Source organism: Oryzias latipes, assembly GCF_053564925.1.
Source record: "Oryzias latipes strain Hd-rR chromosome 1 unlocalized genomic scaffold, Olatipes_Hd-rR_3.1 chr1_Y_2".
Classification (NCBI taxonomy): domain Eukaryota; kingdom Metazoa; phylum Chordata; class Actinopteri; order Beloniformes; family Adrianichthyidae; genus Oryzias; species Oryzias latipes.
Window position 1 is genome coordinate 342,407 of NW_027616336.1, and position 14,485 is coordinate 356,891.

Genomic DNA, 14,485 nt, shown 5'->3' on the forward strand with positions numbered 1-14,485 from the left:
AACTGCTAATTCCATCGTAAATGTTCAGAAAAGAAGGAAGAAGATGGCTGCATGGAGCCCATGGGGAGGAGTTTTGTAGTTTAAGGCCCTCCCTGACCCAACCCTGACTTAGGACAAGCACACTAAAACACTGGAGAGCACCTCCATGTGTTTTTCAGTCATTTACAGGCATTTACAGCAGCCTCAGATGGTCTGATCCATGTTAGATTCTCATGCTCCATAGCCACAAAGGACTTAGGTCACATGGACATTATCTCCTGGGAGGAAGCAACACTCCAGCCTGAGATGGAGTGTTTGTCCTTCCGTCCGATGTCTGGATTAGTACGTTGCTCATAATGCAGCTAAGTTAGAAAAAAACGGAGATTCTGACTTACTCAAGTCTCAAAAAATTCAAACGGATCCAACCAATTGCATCACAAGAAGCCAAAAGCTCCAATCGAACTCCTTATCTTTGCCTTTAGAGGAGGAGAGAGTCTTGACGAACTACAACAGCTTTTTGATGAGGAGGAATAAAATGTGAATTAAATATAACGATACCAAAATATAATTTTTTATTACCGCAAACTGCTACTTGCATGGAACCAGCTCTCTGATTGGTTACACATCTGTGAGAGCTGTGCAAGCCGTCACACCAGGAGTGTGGGACCTTAAATGCCAAAAATGAGAAAATGTAGCTTTTAAACACTTGCAATTATAGAAATAGAACTATGATATAGTTTCCTATTTAAAACAAATTTAATTTCTTCCTCACTTTTGACACAAGTTCCTTTCAAAATGAAATACAACCGGCGTCAAATAAAATCCTGCTGCAGCTGATGAATTAAAAATAGGTCAAATCAAACACGGCATTTTCTGTCATAAGACTTCAGTGCGTCTTCATCCTTTTTCTCCTTTTACTATAGGTTATATCCCCTCTGTTGGGTCAATAAAAAACTGTATTATATTCTAAAAACATCACAGCATTGGCATAGAGTCCATTGTTTTTAAATATATACATGTGAAGGCAAATAAATACTTGAATAACTTCTAAACAACATAAACACTGCTGTGCAGCAGAAGGTAAGGATGTGGTTTAATATGATCCTACTAATAAACCACTGACAGAAAATTGGACTTTTTTCTATCATTTTGCTCTGACAAGCTAAAAATGTAACAAGGACAAACAAAAAAACCAAAAAAAAACTTTATTTTTTTCTCCAGAAAAAGCTTTGAATTTTTAGTTTATTTTATTTTAGTTTATTTTTTTATATCAATCACAATACAAATGTAAACACGGTGGTTTAAAAATACATAAAACGATACAATGTGCTTGAAAAGGAGTGGGTTGAAGAGAAATCGTGTCTGCTCCCACCCTTTTTTACAAAACCTGATGATGCGCATATTTCTATTTACATATATGTACAAAACATTCACGGTCACACTTTCTAAGATAAAACAAGGGTTAACTAAGCTCCATATCAAAGAGAAAAAAATCAGTATCGCTGACCTGAACTCTTCATACTGAGAAACATGAGAAAACTATCTGCACTTCCAAAACACAAAGGCTCAAAAAATGTAAATCAGACTGATGAAGACAAGTGGACGATTACAGGAGGAGACGAGTCCAGATGACTCAACTGCAGGACACTGTATTGTACTGGAAACTAATTTATAAGCACAATTTTAGTCTGCACATCACGCCTCTCTGGAACTGCAGCTATGTGTTACGAAGAAACAAACCCTTGTTTTACAATAACTGGCTCACTAAGGGGATGTGGTCTGTTCTGCATCTACTGGATCATTCTGGAAACATTTTGACGTTTGAAAATTTGTATTCCAAATTTCAATTATTGGATCGGAAACAATATGAAGCTGTGATCAAAACTTTTCCTCTGAGTTGATTTGTTTATCACAAAATCTATTGTTAAAATAAAGTTCCAGTAAGACTTCCTTCTCTCTGTTTGGACGGACAGCCGGTTACAAAGTCAGAATTGCCAACAGCTTCATACGAAGATTGTTTTTCAAAGAACTTTTCCAAACTTTTCCACAACAAAATACATTCCTACACAGTTCTCTAAAGAAAATGTAATTGAATTAAGATCAAATTTAATTAACTAAACATTTTTATTTTACCAAAAGTAAAATGCAATCATTTTAAAATAATTAGCTATATTTACCCATCCAAGGAATTTTTGAGACATCATTTTGTCTTTGAAGAGAACGGCTGCAGTTTTTCTCTAAATGACATTGAGACTGTGGATTATTTATTCTTTAACTGTGGAGTTATTAAAACATTTTGGGGAGAGTTCTGCTTTTGGAATTCTTCAAAAATTGCAATGCCAGTTCATTTAGACGCAAAAACTGTTTTATTCGGGGTGGTAATATCTAAGAGACCAGAAATTATTGTTCTTAATGTCCTGATATTGCAAGAAAGGTTTTATATTCATAAAAACAAATTTTTGAAGACCGAACCACTTCTTATTACATTTCATAAAGATCTCTGTTTTGATTTTCAATCACTCAATTATATAATAAAGAAAAATGGCTTGAAATTACTTAGTTTTGTTCAGAAATACAAACTTAATGAGAACCTCTAACAAATATGAACCTTTGTGGAAGGTTTACGTTCTTTTTTTTGTTTTGTGTGTGTGTGTTTGTATTATGTTAATTCTTTTCTTCTATGTTCTATATATATTTTATGTTAGGCAATGGTGATTGTTTTTCGTGGTAACGTAGTTTATATATTTACTGTTGATCCTTGTATAATATCTCAGTTGTTAATAAAGTTTCTTTTGAGAAAAAAACACAAAAAAAACTTCAGGACACTGAACGAAAGGGACATGAAACATACTTGCACACATTTATTTATTCGTTTATTATGTTTATTTTTTTTCTCATTTATTTAATATGTATTCATTTTTCTTTCTTTTTCTTTTGTTTCATTTTCCGCCCACTCTCAATAAAGTTCATTTTAAACGTGCGCTGTGACGTCACAGACAACAACAATGGCAGCCAGTGGTTCAACTGTAACGGTTCTGACTCCAAACGGGAGAAGACAAGCCGTCAAAGTGACGCCAAACTCTCCCTTGCTTCAGGTGAGGCCCGTGTGAGGAGCGCGTGCTCTGTCTTTGGCTCCTTTTCCCCGTCAGAGGCTCACGAGCGCGCAGTTCTCCTGTGAGTTAGCATCTGCGGCTAACACAGGAGGTAGCCGGTGACCAAACATTTTCTGTAGTGGAGTCAGACTCACCTGTTCAGAGCCAACCTGCTCATGACAGCAGGCCTTAGACTGATAATAAATAATACTGAAAAAAAATAAAAAAGAATAAATGATCTCATGTAAATGTAGGACAAACTTGCAGCAGTTTAATGCCTGAAACGTAACCTTTTATTAAAAGTGTGAAACGTTTCCTGCCCAGATTGATATCTGGACAACCACCAAATGAAGCAAAAAACTGAAACGTTACAAATTTTACCAAAAGATGTATCCGTTTTTTGGCCTGCTTTCACTCACTTGGTGTGTTGGAAAACCACGACCACGTTTGTGTAGTGGTCAGCACTCTCAGTGAGAAGGTCCTGGTTCAAATCCCTCCTGCGTTCTATCTGTGTGGAGGTTGCAGTTTAATATGGGAGTTTTCTACAGTTTCCCCCCACAGTCCAAAAAGATGCCTCCTAGGGTCGTTGGTGACTCTAAAGTACCTTATACATCATGTGAGTGTGAATGCGTCACTCTGTGGTCCTGCAACAGATTGGTGACTGGCCCTTGTTAAATCCCACCTTTGCCCAGCGGTAGGTGGGATAGGCTCCAGCAACCCTGTGACACAATGATAAAGTGGGTTAGGAAATGGTTGGATGGATGTCATGTCCTGTTTGTGACCATGAAGCTTTAACCTTAAAAATAAAGGACGTTTTGGGATTTAAAGTAAGAACATCCTTAAAAGAGAGTTTTTGTCTGAAATCAGAGCCCAAGAGAGTTTTTTTTTCTCAACTAAAAACCCGAAACTCCTAAATTAGTTTTGTTCTCTTGAATACCTTCTCAGATGTCTTTTATTAATTGAGTCATCTGTGTGGTAAGTTAAAAGTTGATTTGTTTTATTTTGGTTTATTGCTTTGATGCCAGATGTAAACTTTCAGTCTTAAGTCTGTTCTAATGAAAGATCCGCTCGTTCTCACCTGTTCTCCGTGTGGTCTGCAGGTCCTGGAGGAGGTCTGTGGCAAGAATGGTTTCAACCCTGATGAATATGGCTTGAAGTGAGTTTGTTTTCCTGAAATGTTTTCTTTTAAGACTGGATTTAATCCAGAAGTGGGCCAGCTTCCCCAGAATCTTGTAAACATGGAGGATTACGGTCAAAGTGAAGCTTCTGCCCTTGAATCCACATCATCTTTCAATCTGAAGCCTGTTTCTGACCTGATGTTGTCCTAAACCTATTTAATGTTTAAATGTTCAATCAGCCTGTTCAAACGCTGTACAAAAGGTAGGACAACTTTGAAATCTTTCTCTCCCTCATGGTGAGGAAGACCATCAACGATACACACACACACACACACACACACACACACATACAGAGGGTTAATGGCGGCAGAAGGAAGAGCTGACTTCTTCACTTCATCACTTCTGAAAAGGTTTTTTGAATTAAGTTTCTTGAATTGATTTTTCTTTTCTTCTGGAACATTTTTGTCTTGTCACTCTGTTTGAATGTAAACAGAACATATTTTTTTCTAAAGTGAAGCCTATGGAGTAAACCTGGAGGAGTGAGATTAGAGGCCTGTTCACTGTGAGCCCCGACCCACTGATGTAACTGGGCCGGCAGAACACCACGGTCTCCTGAAACTCCTCACTTAATCAAAGATCAAATTAAACGTTTCATCAAATCAGTTTTCCTTCAAAGGAATTTGTTGTACATTTTTTAGTTCAAGCAGAAATTCCTGTTTTATTACTGCAAGTTTTGTCTTTGTTCAATTGAAGTCTTTATTTGACAAATGATTTGAAAACAGGAAAATGGAATGGAAAATGTTTTGGATATATCTTTTTTTGGGTCCTGCAGCAGGAGCAGATCTTCAGCTTTACAGTCTTTGACCTGACTTCAAAAACACAATAAAAGACAAAAGAAACACAAAGCCGTAATTCTTTGGAATCAACAGTTTAACTTCTAAAAAGAGGATTTAAGTCTTTTTTAAAGCCCAACTGTTGAGAATAATGTTTGGAGCTTCATTGTTGTGAAACTCTTCTGCACCTGCAGGTTTCAGAGGACAGTGTTGGACCTGACACGGCCGTGGAGGTTTGCCAACCTTCCCAACAACGCCAAACTGGAAATGGTGACGAGTTCCAGGAAACAAGCAGCAGCTGAAAGTCAGGTGAGCTCAGACAGAAGCGTGGTAACGCATAAGGAGACGACGGGAGGGGATGAGCTAAAGGAAGTAGGAATGGATTCATTTGGTTGCAGATTTATGTTCTAAAAACTGAACGTTGTTCCACAAAAAGCAGTCAGACCTGCTTCTAGTCTTCACCAACAACCAAAAAGGCTTTTGCTGACAGATGTGTGTTTGTGTTGCGTTCTCATGTTCTTGCGTTCTCCACAGGTCCGGGTCGCGCTCCAGATGGAGGACGGTTCTCGGCTGCAGGACTCCTTCGGCTGTGGGCGGAGTCTGTGGGAGCTCATCACCCACTTCTCCCCCATCGGGTGTGTGAAAGGGTTTTACTGAATCCAATTGTGTTATCAGTGACATGGTATGGATGTGTCTCAGAAGCATCCGTGGAAATGTAAGCTTATCCTGTTTTTCTGGAAAGATTTAGATGTTTGTCAGAGTCCAGACTTTCACAGGCGGTGTTGGTTTCATGGTTCCAGTGTTGCTGCAGACCAGCAGGTTTACACAGGACAGAAAATTGAAATCCTCTAGCTTAGTCATGTTTTGTGTCTTCTGCTCATCAACCAAATGTGGAGTCAAGTAAGTTGGTGAACTTCTTATAAAGTGAATTTTGACATTTGCAATTCATAATTCCAACTCTGCTCACTGTTATCTGACAGTTTAATGATCAGAATCTCTCATGAGGATGGTAGGACAGGCACAATTTTGAGGTTTTCTCTGCTTCCCTTCACAAAGTAGGTGGCAAAAAGTAAACTTCAAAGCCCTGTTGGCCCCGCCTACCTCCCATTAACCCCCCCCCCCCCCCCCCCCCCCCCCCCCCCCAAAATGCACAAATTTTAGCTTTAACAAAACATTTCATAGAAATCTTTAAAATCATTTCTGCACTTCATCTCCCACCAAAATGCCCACATATACGGTCTTATGGGGTCAGAACAAAACCTCAGAATGCTGGGAGGGGTCCGGCCTCGAGTCTTCATCATTTTATCCTGTTTTGTCCCTGGATGTGTTCAGGGAGGCCGACCTGTCCGGATCAGGATCCACCCCAGTTTGTGTTTACATGCGGGACGAGGTACGAGGCTCTCCTTCAGCCCAGACTCACCCCCAGAGCCGTTGGGATTACAGCGCAGCTGTTTGTGTGGCAGGTGAGCGGCGAGGAGGCGCTGAAGAAGACCAGCCTGAAATCTCTGGGTCTGACCGGAGGAAGTGCCATCATCAGGTAGGCCCCAAACAAACAACGGGCCAGTTCATTTCTGGACGCTTGGTTGGGGGGGTCACATTAGGTGTGGGAAGAGGAGCGGAGCTCAGGTGAGCGTTCCCACCTGCTGAAAGAGGAAGGCTGCTCTGACTGAAGACAATGTTTTTAAAAAACAGTTTGAACTTCTTCAGAGTTGGTTTGTGGATCTTGTGGTGGTTTTTTTATTCACTTCATTATCAGTTGAAGGCGTTTATGCATTCTGTTCATTTTTTTGTTTTCATTTAAAACCTTTCATTCATTTCATATAAATTGTCTGTATGCTTTGCTGAGTGTAAAAACCTGCAGATCATGAGATGTGAGGCCTCTTCCAGGTTTTTGCTAAGGAAGGATAAAGATGAAGATGCTGCTGTGCCAGTCACACCTGTTGCCATGGTAACCAGGCAGAGCCAACCTTCTCTGTCTGATCCCACTCCGTCATCCGCGGAAGGTTCCACATCTGCCCCGCCTGAAAGCTCCATCCCCGTTGACCCATCAGAACCTCCTGCCACGCTGATGAGCAGCACTTCTGTTCAGCACAGGGACGCTCAGCCCGAACCCCCCCCCACAGAAACTCCCCCACCTGCTCAGGAGGAGGAGGAGCAAGCAGGACCATCGCAGGCGAGCTCTCAGCCCTCCTCTTCTGTAGCTCCCGTGGCTCCCTTTGTTCCTTTTTCTGGGGGGGGTCAGCGCCTTGGGGGTCCAGGTGGGGGGACAGGTTTCCCTGCTGTGGTGGAATCCCCCAAAGCCAAGAAGGCAAAAGGCAGCGACGGTCCAAGCACCAAGGTGAGCCGAACTGTGAGAGGCATCCTGAACCAGGGGGTGGGGGGGGGTCTGGGAAAAAGGGGGGGCAGCAGGAACCGGGACACTGGTTCTGTTGGGTCGGAAATTAAATCCAGTTCTTAAGGTGCGAAAATAAAGTTTTACCATGGAATGAAAACAAATAGTTAGTGACTCATTTTTAGCAAGAGCTTTGTAAACATGTGAACCCTTTACTTGTTTAAGGAAAAAGTGTTTTTCCATTTGAAAGATGTGTTTTCTAAAGGAAGTCTCGTTGAGTTTGTGGACAGATGACAAAGGTTCTAGATCGTTCTGGATGGGATTTTGAGTTTTTATAGTGTGTGTGAAGGTTTGACCAGAACAAAAAGGAGGGTGGGCGGGGCTTGACAGTCATCATTTGGCGCTGCGCACGCAGCGCCAAATGATGACTGTCAAGCCCCGCCCACCCTCCTTTTGCACGGCCTGCTTCAGAGGAAGATGCTTATTAACGGAACCAAACTATCTGCTCTCATAGAAGTTCTGATGTTAAGCTGCCATCCCGCTAAAAACCCGTTCTAGCCTTATGCTCCGAACAAAGTTCATGAAGTTAATTAATTCTGAGTTTTCCAAAGTTTAAAGATCTCTGCACTCAGATGCTTCAGGGTTCTGCTGGCAGAAGCTGCGACTCCTTGGTAGCCTGACTTGTTAAACTTTCGTGTGTTCTTTAGAACCCGATGGGTTTAGGAGATCATGTGTAGGTGAACATGCAGCAGAACATCACATCTGCAGATCCTACTGATAACAGTCATCTCAGAAGATAATTGCAGAGTCACGGGGAGTTTGAAAGATAGTGGAATGGTTGGCTTTGATCTTCTGATGAAGAGTAGCTCTGTCCTCTTCATCAAGATCAGTGAAGATCTCAGACTGATGGAGAAGATGAGCTTTGCAGAAGAGCATAGATCCTCATTTTAGTTTCCCTGCAGCTGATGAAGCTCACTCTTCTTCATCTGTAGTTCTTTGCTGGGATTATATAACTTTTCTCGTCCCTCATTTGAATCTTAAAAGCTCAAACATGAATCTTCTCTGGCAGGGTAAACGCGCTGCTCACCTTAAGGACCAGGAGGAGAATCCGGAGTTTTTTGAGGTCAGTGCCAGCTTTTCACTCATCCTCAGGTTTGGACTCATTCATTTGCAGATCTGCTCGTTTGTCCCCAGTGCGGTGTGAGGTTCCTCAGCTGATAGAAACAAGCATTCTTCAGGTTTCTCTTCTTCTCGTCTGCAGCCGGTGGATAGGGAGCCTCTCATCTACCACCTGGACTCCAGACCCCATCAGGCTCAGGACCTGGGAGATCTGCCTGATGAGTTCTTCGAGGTGACGGTGGACGACGTGCGGAAACGCTTCGCCCAGCTGAAAAGTGAGAGGTGGGTGTGTTGGGTGGGTGGGGTCAAATGAAAGGGTGGAGGTTCTGCTGGAGCCAGAGGAGCTGCTCAGCCATGCGCTCCATCAGGTTTTCTGGAGCTCTGCTTTGGACCAGCTGCGTCTTCTGTGACTGCAGGTCTGCTGGTTGTCAAACGGCACAAACCACAGCCTAACAGGGTCACTGCTTGGTCGTCGTCTTCCATCAGCACAAGAGAGCAAGAGTGAAGACCACCACACACCCCTCAGTCTGCATCAGTGTTCACTTAGCCCCGCCTCTTTGCCACAGGGGCGTTGGGGCACTCACTGGATGAAGTGCGTTAATGTTGGATGGGTTTGTAACAACTTTTGTTTGTATGCATCTCACTCCTGCAGGAAACTGATGGAAGAAGCTCCACTCATGACTAAATCTCTGAGAGAAGCACAGATGAAGGAAAAGATGGAACGATATCCCAAAGTGAGCAAAGTTCTGCCACATCCTGCCATCTAAAGCCTCAACCCTCTTTTAAAACCTCTGCTTCCGCTTCTCCAGGTGGTCCTGAGGGTCCAGTTTCCAGACAGACATGTCCTACAGGGCCTCTTCAGGCCTCTGGAGACAGGTTTGAGTTCTGTCGTACCAGGAATTAGATGCAGCCCTCCGACAACCTGGAGGAAAACCCCTCACATACGTGAATGAACTTTGTTCAAGCATAAACTTTGTTTTTTTTTTGTGTCCTTTGTGCAGTTGGTGCTGTCAGACACTTTGTCAGGACTCACCTGGATGACGCTCAGCTCAGTTTTTACCTGTGTAAGTTTGTCTGAGTATCCACAACATCTGCTTTTCCAAAGAACCGTTTGAGCTTAAACATCTGCTTTTTGGATGGAACCAGGATCTTTTACATTCTTATTGAGTGTAATATTGACTGAACTCAACCAACAGTAAATAGAACTGGTAATAATGGAGCATCGGATCATCTGCATAAGGCCTGTTTCATGGAGGGACAAACGCTGAAACTAAGCAAAGACCAAAATATCAAAGAATTCCTCCTCAGCTCCTCCTGTGTTCAACTGAATAGAAAACCTTTCTTTATGATAGACCAATGAAAGATGGAAGTTACATGTTAGATTTAAAGATCCAGGAACCAGACCTGCTCTGCTCCAGAGACTGAACACTTAGAGTGCTGACTGATGGTACAGTTATCTACATGCATCATTTATGGAAGGTCCGATCCAGATTTGGTTCTGGTCCAGGTCTGGGGGTGTAGTGAGAAGCTGCAGGAGTTTCTTCACACATGAGAATCAGAGGCTTTCTTTTTTTCTGCACTCATTTTGGACAATAGCGCCCCCAAATGAGCAGCTGTTGGAACAGCAGGATTTTTCAAAGTGGTTTGATCCACTTCAAGCTTTATTTCTGAGAGCGCCGTGAGTGAAAGCAAACCATACCTGAAAGATTTACAGTTTGGACAGTGTACATAACTGCTAAAGGACAGATCATCATTGAAGGATAAGCCTCTGCATGGGAAGGACCGCCAGACCATAACTGAGTCCCAACAATGACTAGAATGGGCTGCCCCACAGGACAACTCAGAAGCACTCATCCTGGCAACACAGGACCAAACCCTGAGCACTGAAGAGATAGAGGCTCAGATTAGGGCAGCACGATATGAGAAAAACTTGCGATATTAGTGATTAATATTGCGATGACGATGTAACTTGCGGTATATGAACATATAGCAAAACAACCAAAAACATAATTTCCATTTCACTGCAACAGTTTAAAAATTGCATGCCAAATGACCCACATCTACATAGGAGTCGAACATCTAACATGATAGAACTCCATCCGATTGGTCGATGATGTCCAGGAGTCCATTCGATTGGTCAAATACAAAAAGGGATTTGTTTGTTTCGTGAAATACTTCAAGCATCCATAAGATTGTTTTAGCATATTTAAGGTAACCATTTATTGCGATTTTTGCCGTCTTTTGCAATATGCATATTGCACAGCTTGATATTGCGATAACAATAAATTTACAATATATTGTGCAGGCTGTGCAATGAGGCCTCTGAAAAAATCCAGTACATACAGTGGCGGGCGAGGGTGAAAGAGATGCCATTCACCCTGAAACAAGTCCGTTAGGCTTTTGAAGCTGCACTTTCTGAATCCATTCAAACTCACAGGAATCACAGTTTGGACAAACAGAAAACTGTCAGCTGTTCTCACCTGTCCAGAGTGGAAACAGGTGAGTTCATGGATGACTGCTTCCCTGCTTCTAACTCCTGCTCCCCCTCTCTGTTTTAGTCGTGGCTCCTCCAAAAACGATTCTGGACGACCCGTCAGTCACACTCTTCCAGGTCAGATCTTCTCCCTTATTTCTGACATTTCTCTGTTCACATACACGCTCTATCAAGTGCGTTGGCTGGCCTCTCATGTCTTCAGAGCTGCTTCACGCTACCCCCAGCACCTCCACCCCCTCTCACTTTGTGGTACAGTAGTTACCCCAGGCCTCACTTGGGGTATGTGCAAGATCTTCATGCACACACATTGGGCTGAGATGAGTTTCCAGGACAACTGATATTCACAGTTTTGTAAATGTTCTATATAAATGTGTACTAGCCCAACTGAACCCAAGGGGTATTTCTTTGTAGGCCAAGTCTCAAATGTGATTGAAATTCTTAATAAAAGGCCTTAAATATAACATTTTTAACCTGGCATAAGTAAGAGAACCCCCCCCCCCCCCCCCCCCCCCACCTGCCCTGAAGATGACCCACTGTTTTTTCATGTTGTGTGAGATTTCATTTTCTAAGTGTGACTAAGAACAAATCTGGATGAAGAAAGACACATCTGTTCCTTCCTCTATTTTCTAAATGAAGTTTGGAAAGTATAATTTGAAGATTTCTCTGAAGCTGAGGGTCTCCGTTTCCCTAAAGGCTTTTGGTCTCCATCATTGTGGTGATGTTTCTTTTAGTAGAAACTGATAAGGGTTATCCCCCCCCTCCCCGTCTGCAGGCTGGTCTGTTTCCTGGAGCGCTGCTGTACTTCGGCTCTGACGTCAAAACAGGTTTTTGCCTTTTTACTTCCTTTTTGGTTGCTTTAAACCAAAAGAGCCTTCAGCCTCTGAGCTCGGACGTTTTGTAAAATGACACAACTGTACACGTGTTTCTTTTTTTTTTTCTTTCCTCTGCAGACTTTCACATTCGGAGGGAGCTGCTGAAAACGTCTGTTTCAGCCCTGCAGGCAGACCAGACCCTGACCAGGTATAAGCACTACTGTATGCACAGATGAAGGCCCACATGCATGTCTGCGTGTGTGCATGTCAGACCTTCCTTCACATGTCCAAAAGCATGCACGGCCAGATGCTGAACTGGAAACACACTGTGCGTGTGAGTGTGCGTGTGTAGGTGTGACACCATTTGTTGTCTCTTCTGAATTAAAAAACCCTCAAAGCATTTTTTTTCTATTTTTTTTCCCTAATTTCTTGGTTTAACTTTGGCTTCTCTTAACAAATAAAGTGATATTTGTTAAAGCGACACCCACTCCTCCACATTCACATCTCTGCCTTCTTCCTGCAGCTTCATCAGCAGCTCCACGGCGCCCCTATGCAGCTCCTCGGCTGGACCTGATGAGCCGGTTCTACCCCCAGAACCTGCAACGTCTCCACAGAAACCAGAACCGACTTCACACAACCAGGCTGATAAACCTGCCAGAACCGACCCGGGAAAGGTGCCCAAGTGGCTCAAACTTCCAGGTCAGGAAAAGGCCACAACTGAACAAGTAAACCTCGGTTGTTGTCACGGAAACACATTCAAACATCCTTTACTGACTGTTTCTGAGCGCATGCACGGCTGTGAGAGCAGCGTGACGTGTCAGCGCCTCGCTTTAGGCCTTCTATTCAGGAAACAGCAGAAGTTACAAAAATTACCATTTGTTTTGCTCCAAACAAGTTTTTCTTTTCTATAAAAACTGTTGATGGAGATGAGTGTTTTTGTCTGCAGGGAAGAAGTGAAGACTGCGTGTGAGGATGAAGACTTGCTGCTCCTTGTCTGAAGGCTTTGTGACCACAGTGGACCCCCCCCCCCCCCCCCCCCTCACAGCACTCGCCCCCCCCTCATGAATGATTCCTGGCTGCTGTGAACGCTCAGAAAATAAAATACAATAAAGGTTTTGGTTTTAAAATGGGTTTGTTGTCAGTTCAGCCTCTGGCGTGCTTGTGTGTAGGAGAAAGGAGGGCCTCACGAACACATACATGAACTCCTGCGGGATTCAAACCAGGAACCTTTAAACGCACCCGGGAGCTGGTCTCTGATCTGAACAGAACGGAAACTCGCCTGAAAGAGGAGAAGAGCTGCAGTTCTCCATGGAGGTTCAGAGATCAGCTTCCTTCTCCTTCAGGTAGATTTGTCTTCTGTAAGTGACCGTTAGATGTTCTTCCTGCATTCATTCCCAAAGTCCAACTTGGTTTTTACTGAAGAGAATAGTTCCCATGGAATATTGCTCATAGGAAAACAAGGTGGGAGGGGTCAGCTCCTCCAGCTCCAGAACTCCTGAGGCTGGTTTCCTGCATATGGAGGTAAAGATGTCTGTGGGGGTCTGCAGGCTGCATCCCACAGTCCTAATCACCCTCTACAGAGCAGCCTCCTCTGCTGTGCCACATGGTGATGCAGGAGGAGCGCGCCTGAGCCTCCTCAGAAAGTAAAGGGGCTGACGTTGGTGGTGCTCCAGGTGAGGTTGTCGGAGATGTGCACACCCAGATACCGGAAACATATGACCACTTCCACCGCCGTTCCTCTGATGTGCAGGGGAGGGGGGAGGTGTTTGTCCCCTCTGAAGTCCACGATCGTCTCAGTGGTCGTCACATTGATGCAGAGGCTCTTGTCTCTGCACCAGCTCTCCCAAGTGTTCCACCTCCTGCCCGGAGTTGAACTCTATGTCGTTGCTGATGCGTCCAACCAAAGCTGTGTCATCTGCAAACTACAGTTCTTTCTGTTGATCTGCTGACTCGGGTGTCTCTTCACTCTGATTGACAGAACACACCTGATCAGGGTAATTCAGCAGCAAAAGGGGCACGGAGAGCTGGGAAACGTGCAGAGTGGTAGATCTCAAGGACCCGCATTGGGCAGTCCTGATTTACATTTTCTGAAGGAAGTTTTGGGGGGCAGCGCAGCCTGAATGTGACAAAGATTGAAACCAGTCATCAGGAAGAACTGCAGTAGGTGAGGTAGAGAGTCCGCCCTGAGACTGGAAGGACATGAGTTCAAATCCACGGCTGAGTCATACCAAAGACTAAAAATGGGACCCAATGCATCCCTGCTTGACACTCAGCATTGAGGGGAGGGGGGGTTGTTAAACCACCAAATGGTTCCCAAGCCCATCCCTCATCCAGGGGATGGGTCAAATGCGAAGAACAAATTTTACACACCTATGTCCGTGACAGTGAATGAAACATTAACTGTAAGGGAGATCGGGGGCCAATGTTGTCCTGGAGGCATCAGAATATCACCGGAGGTTCATCTGTCTGAATTTCATTTATATTGAGGAAAAGCTGAGCGTTTAGTAAAAAATATCTGAACAAATCACCAGACTGGCCTGACTTTAGCTGGCAGACTCCTGGAGGGGGGGGCTCTGCTTCTTAGCTGATGACTTCATCAGGGTCAGGCTTCAAGCCACGGGATCGGGATGGAGCCCAGCAGGGGGCGACACAGACCACAGGACATTGAACCAGCACATCTGGTTGCTGCTGCGCTCCTGTGAAACA

The 14,485-nt window shown here is 43.8% G+C and overlaps 1 protein-coding gene across 1 annotated transcript; it reads left to right on the forward strand.

Moving 5' to 3' along the window:
* Positions 1 to 2,799: 2,799 nt before the first annotated feature.
* On the forward strand, positions 2,800 to 12,906 carry LOC144990495 (tether containing UBX domain for GLUT4-like). Its single transcript, XM_078943997.1, has 17 exons — positions 2,800 to 3,074; positions 4,172 to 4,227; positions 5,217 to 5,331; positions 5,557 to 5,657; positions 6,355 to 6,412; positions 6,486 to 6,559; positions 6,910 to 7,360; positions 8,424 to 8,477; positions 8,616 to 8,755; positions 9,126 to 9,207; positions 9,283 to 9,349; positions 9,475 to 9,537; positions 11,032 to 11,084; positions 11,740 to 11,791; positions 11,918 to 11,987; positions 12,303 to 12,478; positions 12,726 to 12,906. Exons 1-17 carry the CDS (start codon positions 2,985 to 2,987, stop codon positions 12,734 to 12,736), a joined length of 1,713 nt encoding a protein of 570 aa, XP_078800123.1. The 5' UTR covers positions 2,800 to 2,984; the 3' UTR covers positions 12,737 to 12,906.
* Positions 12,907 to 14,485: the final 1,579 nt, after the last annotated feature.

Bases quoted from the DNA above. Each gene is read 5' to 3' on its own strand.
- LOC144990495 (XM_078943997.1), top strand. From the start codon at position 2,985: ATGGCAGCCAGTGGTTCAACTGTAACGGTTCTGACTCCAAACGGGAGA. The intron at 6,560-6,909 runs GTAGGCCCCAAA...GGCCTCTTCCAG, and splicing joins GGAGGAAGTGCCATCATCAG to GTTTTTGCTAAGGAAGGATA. The intron at 11,792-11,917 runs GTTTTTGCCTTT...TTTCCTCTGCAG, and splicing joins CGGCTCTGACGTCAAAACAG to ACTTTCACATTCGGAGGGAG.